The sequence below is a fragment of the Nannobrachium achirus genome (assembly GCF_963921795.1).
Source record: "Nannobrachium achirus genome assembly, chromosome: 18".
Classification (NCBI taxonomy): domain Eukaryota; kingdom Metazoa; phylum Chordata; class Actinopteri; order Myctophiformes; family Myctophidae; genus Nannobrachium; species Nannobrachium achirus.
In genome coordinates this window covers 21,680,461-21,688,756 of record NC_137825.1, presented here as the reverse complement: position 1 = coordinate 21,688,756, position 8,296 = coordinate 21,680,461, and the positions used below count along the sequence as shown (strand labels likewise).

Below are 8,296 nucleotides of genomic sequence, written 5' to 3'. Positions count from 1 at the left end.
TGGACTATAGGCTACATCTCTCTCTCTATTAACAAAAAAATATAATACGGTTGCAGTTTGTCGTCATCAGCACCGTCCCGACGTTACTTTTCTCTCTCTCTCCCACAGTCTGACTACATGGATGGGACTGCCTGCAGGCTACATTATATGAACCAAAACCAGAAGCCACAGCAAGACTAATATGCAGCAACTTTAATAACGTTATCTTTATTTTATGTTTCTTTCTTTTAAATATACTTGTTTATTATCCCGTTTTCTTTGGCGTCTAGAGTAACGTGCAGAACGCTTGACCGCTTCGCTGAAGTTCAAGACTGAAGAGTAGACGGACTCAAAAGTTCTCACACAACACACACGCACGCACGCACGCAGACAGACACATGCACACGGCTGTGCGTTTCAGCAGTAGGAGGTGGAGTGAGTGAGAGCGAGAGAGAGAGAGAGAGAGAGCGAGAGAGAGAGAGAGAGAGACCGTTCCTCTCCTCTCCAAAAAGTTTTTTACAATAGCAAAAAGGAAAGTCCAACTCTGCGCCGAGGTGGCAGCCCTCTCCACACTACTATAGCCCTCGCTATGGATTGTATGTATTTATTGGTGTACTTGTCACTCGCTCTGTTGTTTTTGGACCGTAGACACGCCGCGGAGTCGCATGGTGAGTCATTCATTTATTTATTTTTAATAATTTTTGGGGGTCATTTTTCATTCTCACTCACTGCAGGCTGCTGGGACTTTTTCAAGGCATCAGCCTCTTTGTAGCACAACTACTACATAGCCTAACTGTGCAGTACATAATGATATAGACTCACAACGTATAGTTTAGCCTATATACTTGCTCCTCTGGTGAACATTAAGTATTGATGAACTAAACCTTTTGCATGCATATATATATATATATATATATATATATATATATATATATATATATATATATAAATATATATATATATATATATATATATATATATATATATAGAGAGAGAGAGAGAGAGAGAGCTATTTTCAGTAAGTTTGCACATTGTTTTAGTAAACAAATCTGTTTTTACCAACTTCAGCCACAATGTAAATATAAAGTTCAGTGAACTCCCCCCACCCCATAACACATCTGTACTAAAAGTATATTCTGCTGTCAACAGACATAATGGTTCTTTAACAGTCGATATATTCAATGAGAAACCTTTTAGCCAACTTGATAAACCTTACATAGCCATTTGTACAGTATACCGGCGGTGGGTGGCCTCTATAACCCCACCACACACACACACACACGCACACACACACACGCACACACACGCACACACGCACACGCGCACACGCGGGGTCTGTTGAACGATGATTCTCACTCGTCCCCTTCCTCCCTCCACTTGCTTTATCTCGTCCCCATCATACAGAAAAGAGGCTCTCTGGAAAGTTAAGTGAATACGGTCTTATCGTGCCATTCAGCACAGACTCCCGCGGCCGCTACATCTCTCACGTGGTCTCCGCCGCAGCTGGAGCCGGGAGTGGGAGCACAGGTGGCGGTGCTGCCAGTGCCACCGCAGCCTCGTCCCCTGCCGGCACAAGCGCCAGCAGCAGCAGCAGTAGCAGTAGCAGAAGGGTTGCCCGCAGTGCCCCTCAGTCGCCCGCCACCACCAACACCACCACCACCACCACAGACAACAACAACAATGCCGGGCAACAGCAGCAGCAGCACTTGTTTTTCAACGTCACCGTGTTCGGCAAGGAGCTCCACCTCCGCCTGAGGGCCAACCGGCGGCTGGTGGCCCCCGGCGCCACCGCGGAGTGGCAGGAGGACTTCGAGGAGCGGGCCAGGGAGAGCGTCCACGGGGACTGCGTCTTCACAGGGGACGTGTCGGACATGCCCGAGGCCTCGGTGGCCATCAGCAACTGCGACGGACTGGTAAGTGTCGAGGTGATCCGGGCCGGGGGGTATGCTGCGTTGTGCATTGCCTGCGCTCAAGACGGACCTAGAGTAGAAAGCTGTAAAAGCTCCCTACCTGCAATAATAGCTCGGCCCGGGAGGGAAACAATGGCCCCGATCTTACAGGCGTTGATCCCCCCCAACTTGGTAGCCTGGCATTAGCCAGACTGATAATGTGGATTCACTCACATGTTCGTCCGCGGAGAAATCTGAAAATGACCGGGCCAGTCAGTGACTGCGTTTGACTGTTCAGTTGAAACACAGTCACTGATTGGCCCAGGTCATTTTCTGATTTCTCATGCTTATTTCTCATATTTCTCATTCCCCATATGGGCCGAAGTCCAGACTGATACCGTGGAGGAGCTTGTGAGTGAATCCACGCTATCAGTCTGGCTAATGCCGGGCTATCCACTTGGAGCAGTGGTTCTGAACGTGGGATCGAGAGGACCCCTCACCACCCCAGGTCGTCCTTGAGGGGGTTCAAGGGGGTCTCCTGCAGCTAAATGATTGATAGTTAGGAACGGAATGGACTCTTACAGGTCTGTAACTCTGGCAGTACAAATGGAACCAATTGTACCCTTACCAGGTACATTTGGTTCCATGTGTGTACACTGTCAGGTAGTCCATGGAACCACTGAGTTGGGAGAGTGGTTCGACAGGTAGAAATATAAACATTTCTTTCAAAAAAGACTTTCACATTTTGGTATGATGATGGTCTGCTTGAACGTGGTGGTGTTATTCATTATCAGTTCAGTTGTAACTCTATACATGCATATTCAGTCAGGTCCAGCACAGTAGCCACTTAAAATATTATTCTGTTCTAAAGCCGGCGGGCCGCACGTGCAAATTCATTGCTCTCCTTCTTACCGACACTTATGTAAGACACTCATCTTAAAATGTGGTAACCTGACGCTCTCTCACATATGGGCCCCCACATATTGGCATCGGCAGTGATGGCTCAGCAAAGCATCACACATTGTACTGTATACCTCTCTCTCTCTCTCTCGCTCTCTCTCTGTGGCTACAACTGGATGCCTGCTTAACACAGGCATCTCCATTCTCTAGGACAGTGGTTCACAAACTTTTTTGCTTGAGAAAAGGAAGAGAAAATGGGATTTTGACTCAAGTCGCGACCCCTAAAAATTGGCCCGTGGCTCACGAATGGGTCCAGAGACGCACTGTTTGGCAAACAGTGCTCTGGGATACCTCTTGAACTCGGCAAAACAAGCAAAGCCTTGCCTGGGGGGGGGGGGGGAGGGGGGGGGGGATTCCAGGGGCAACCCATATGCTCCGTGAAGGACCATAGTAGCCCCAAATGCCCTCGCTAACTAACTCTCAGACTCATTCCTGTTATTTCCTAAATTCCCAACGTACTGTGCACTTTGCAGTCAAGGGGACAATCTCTACATTTTGCCTGGTGAAGACGTTTTTGGGTCGAAACGTTGCGCCATTCAAGAAAATACGTCTTGGAGCTTTAAACCAGGGGTCTTCAATGTTTTCAGGTCAAGCAAGGACCCCTTATTTGAGAGAGAGATGAAGCAGGGACCCCCACAACCTTATCATAGATTCCATAGAGTTTAATCATTTGACAGCACAATTATCAGTGTATTTTGGATTCATTGCAATTTGTGTTTTCAGATATTTAACCACTTGAACCGTCAATACTCAATAAACTTGACCTTTCACTCTGTAATTAGTCTGCTCTTTTTCCCCTCTACACCAAAGCTCTTTGCCGAAAATAGACGATCTACAAACTCACAACGCCTCGCAGTGGGAGGCGGTGTGAGCTTGTAGATTTGCTATTTTTGGCTAAAGTTCTCAGAATATGGCCGCTAGGGTTAAGTGGTTCATATAAAAAAAAAAGTTTCTATCACTCAAAGATTTGGAGGACCCCCTGTAGTAACTCTGAGGACCCCCTATGGGTCCTGGACCACCTGTTGAAGACCCCTGCTTTAAACCATTTTGCGGATGCTTTTGCCTTCCTCCTCTCTGCAAAGGGTAGAGCAGAGCCAGTCGATGCACTCGTCCCTGCCATCAATTCCGATGGGTTCATTCATTCATTCCGAGTGGGATTGATGGGTTCATTGGCGAGCAGTGACCCTGCTCTGTCAGCTGCCATGTGGTTCCATGTGTGCACTCTCAGAGTTAAAGAAACACTGAGGACTACTGTATATACAGTGTACATTGGGGGTCCCAGAGGTAAACAATGATGAAATGCGGGGTCCGTGGCCTAATGCATATCAAACTGGGTATTGGGGGACCTTGAAATGACAAAGGTTTGAATGTAGGAGTTGAGGCATTGCATTCAGTTTAACTCAGTTCCACAGAATGATATCGTGAAAATAGCCGAAGCTCACAAGTCACAAGGCCTCGTCTGAGATTGTACTGTAGATTTGCTATTTTCACAAATGTTGCCTCTTTAAAGTCATTACATTTTCACTTCACTGTCATCTGGGGACCCCCACGGAATCATGTGGGGCCTCCCTGGGGGTCCTGACCCACAGGTTGAGAACCACTGTTCTAAATCACCTCTCAACTGTAGACATCACAGTTTGTGTGCCAGCATACAATATTGTGAGTTTATTACCTGTCTGAAACAGTGTGGAAACACCTGTTTATTGTCATCATTTCTGAGAAGGGCTGCAAACATTGATTATTTTCTCAGCGATTACTCTATCAAGTACCTTTTCGATGAATCGAATAATAAGTCGTTTGATTTTCTTTTTTAATAAAGTATATTTGTAAGAATTTAATCTATCAATGAATCGATGACCCATTTAGGCCCTAATTCATACTGGATTGCACAATGGTATCGTGCAAGAAAAGTGAAAGTAGCTGATCTACAAGCTCACAATGCAGCAAGCAACGAGATGCGCTGTGAGCCTTCTAGGGTGGCTATTTTCACTAGGCCTACTCTTTTTACTTTTATCATTTTTGAAACTTTTGGGCACAATATAACGAATGACCCAAAATAGGAGGCGACTATTAATTGATTATTTCATTAAACAATCAATTATTGATGCCTTTTCTGTAATCCGGTAAACGATTGATTAGCTTGATGAACCGTTGCACCCTGTTTGTGAACTCGATGATCTCGCCCATAGCCTCTTGATTTTGTGTGCCTGTGTGCGTGCACACGTGCACGAGCGTTTGTGCGTGTGTGCGTGTTTGTGCGTGCGTGCGGGCATGTGTGTGTGTGCGCGTGTGTGTGTGCATGTGTATGTGTGTGTGCATGCGTGCGTGTGTGTGTGTTAGTGTGGGACAGTCGAACTCTTTGTACCAGTGTTTACAACGGACAGAGACAACAGAGTTTGCCCTCAACGATCACATTGTTTGCCCTCTCGCCACATCTGGGAGATGGGTTTAATAGAAGCGCATCATGTCTGCCGTACGCAGCCTTAAGTCCCCTCATGTGAGCTGACCTCAAACAAACCCAACAGCATCCAGTGGTGGACAGTAACTGAGTACATGTACTAGGGCATTCACGAATAGTGATTTTTAGTATTCGAATTATTCAACCTCAAAGTATTCGAATAGTCGAATATTCGACAGGACTGTCCAAACTGTCAAATATTAAGTAAGCAAGAGGCGTTGCGAGGCGTTGTGAGCATGTAGATCGGCTATTTTCACAATATTTATCTGTGGAACTGAGTCACATTAAATGTAATTCCTACAATTCAAAGTGCTTGTCAGGGTGGGGGTCCCCAGTTCAAACATGTTTATTTTTGGGGTCACAGCCTAAAAAGGTTTGAGAACCCCTGGTATAGAGCATTAATAAATTCATCCACCAGGGGCATTGACACAAAAGAATATTCGACTTCGGTGAACAACGTTGAATAGTGACTTTGATATTCGAATATTCGAATATTTGCTGAATGCCCTAACATGTACTAGGGATCGGACAATGGAGATTTAATTTATCGTGATATCGTCCTCCGTCATGCACTGGGATCAATTCACCTTTTATTTGCCAAGCTGCATATCCGGTACCACTTAAAGGACAACTTTAGTTTTTTACAACAAGGGTTCATATTTTAGATTGTAATTAAAGAATTTAAAAAATGGAGTGTTAAAATTATTTCATTTACTTCTTTCTATTGTTTTAGAGATTCTTATTTCAGTGGTTGGGGGCATGCGTACAAGTGGCTAAATATGTCATTTTACACAGAATAAGCCCATTCCCAAGATACAATGCAACCTTTCATGGTTGGATGTGACTTATGGGGGCTAGAAGTGTTACTGTAAATAGCAATAAAGAAACATTTTGTCCAAAATGGACCAATCTTACAAACTTTGAAAGCCAATCTCAGCCAATCAGGATGGAATATCGACAATCAGACAGATCCATGTCGATCACATGACTGTAGAGATACTGTCTACCGATTTGCGTGATTTTTGGACAAAATCTGCCTCCTTGGTGGCGCTAGAACAGGCCCATGTGAAAAATGTGGGGCAGAGGTTCTGAATTGGCATCCAGGGAGTGTGTGTGTGCTCATTTTGGCAGCGACCGGGCCAACGCCTCCAGGGAGATTAGCTGGTAACAAACTTTGTGGACGGACGGAGGCGAAAACATAGTCTCTCCCCATGCCTTCGGCTGGTGGAGACAATCACAATTTATTTTGTTACAATAATCGTGATATGTAATGTTCATATTGTCCCACCCCTGGACTGACAGCAGAACTGCAGCCTAAGTTGAACTGGGTATCAGACGGTGGCATCAGTTTGTGTCTGAAGTAATAAAGCAGAGCGCTACGGGACAATGCTGTTGTTGTCTTCTCCAATCACAAAGTCATTTCCTGAAAGGCTATAGAGTGTACCCACCCCCCTTCCCCGCCCCCGAAATCCAATCTGATCAAATAAATAAATAAATCATGTATTCACCTGCGAATAGCGATATCAAACGATATCAAATTTTTTTCCATGCCATCTGAGGGCAGTAAGGGGAACTGTGTGTGTGTGTGTGTGTGTGTGTGTGTGTGTGTGTGTGTGTGTGTGTGTGTGTGTGTGTGTGTGTGTGTGTGTGTGTGTGTTGCCATTACTTAGATTGTTGTGCTAACACATGGATACCCTGAAGCAGTGGTTCCCACACAGGGGGGGGGGGGTTCCCTTGCAGGTCTGTAACTCTAGCCTTTATGGGGTCCTTGAAATAAAAGTTTGTAGATCCAGACTGCCCTAAAAGGTCAGGAATGGCTGAATTTGCTCCTGTCATTTTGCGAACTATACTGTATGTATAGGCCTGTGGTTCTCAACCCTTTTATGGGATCGGTGGGCTGCGTGCATTTTCTGAGCATGTTTAATTTAATGATTGATCCCAGTGCATGACGGAGGAAGATATCACGATAAATAAATTAAATCTCCACGATACGATTATCGTGAGTGCTTTTTATCACGATAATATCGATATCGTCCCATCCCATCTCCCCTGTTGGTGCATGTGTCACCTGTAGGCAGTGGCGCTCAAATTTGTTTGGTTGAAGTAAAAGTAGCAGTACCACAATGTAGAAAATACTCTGTTACAAGTCATTCAAAACATACAGTATGAAATTAACGACTCATGTACAAAAGTGCTGGCATCTAAATATACTTCAAGTGCAAAAGTACAAAGGTTTTTTTTTTTTTTTCTAAAATAGCTGATCTGCAATCTCACTAAGCGTTGCATTTGTGACACATTATGGAGCTTGTAGATCGGCTATGTTGGAAAAGACAAAGTATACAATAATGGCTTAATGTATACGTTTTTCTTTTTTCAGTTATTATGAAAACGGCCAGCTCATGTCAGTGAGTGAGTGAGTCAGTCAGTCTCGTCTCATGTCACACTCCATGGATATGGCCATCCCATTTACTTAAAGATCTTCAACTCTTGGTCTCATTTTACGCTCTCAAGAGTAAAATTACCGTTAAACAGAAGTCTACACAATTAGAGAATGTTTGCCTGTTATCTCTCTTATGGTACCGCATTCAATACAGCATGGAATCAAAATTTTAAGTTTCTGGTCTGAGAGGCTAAATCCCGTGACGAATAAATAATGGACCTTGATTAGATATGAGAAAAGGGTTGATAACCACAGGTTTATACGGTAGAATTGAAAAAATTTGACAGAAATTCAAGTAAAAGTACCCAAAACAAAAAGTTAACTTCCCGTTTCCGGCAGTGCCTGCGAGGCATGTCTCCTCCTGTGGCACTTCACTTCCAACGTGCATTGTGTTCTCTTTTCAACTCACAGCTCAAGGTTTGACGGGGCTGTAGGACACAGGGGGAAATGGGGGGGGGGGGTATCTCTTTCAAGGACAATAATCACGACCCGCCGCCCCCTTAAGAATATGGACCATGTGTTGCCTTGGGCCGGGGCCAACATAAACACAGACGTGTCCGCGCTCGCATG

General features: G+C 44.8%; 1 protein-coding gene across 1 annotated transcript in view; it reads left to right on the top strand.

The window, feature by feature from the left end:
- Nucleotides 1–568: 568 nt before the first annotated feature.
- The window catches only part of adamts14 (ADAM metallopeptidase with thrombospondin type 1 motif, 14), a gene marked incomplete at both ends in the record, with an annotated part of 102,148 nt that continues 94,420 nt past the window's right edge, over nucleotides 569–8,296 (top strand). The window contains 2 exons of the mRNA XM_080747284.1: nucleotides 569–647; nucleotides 1,384–1,892. Coding sequence (XP_080603410.1) covers nucleotides 569–647; nucleotides 1,384–1,892 — 588 coding nt within the window. The remainder of the gene's footprint in view (nucleotides 648–1,383; nucleotides 1,893–8,296) is intronic.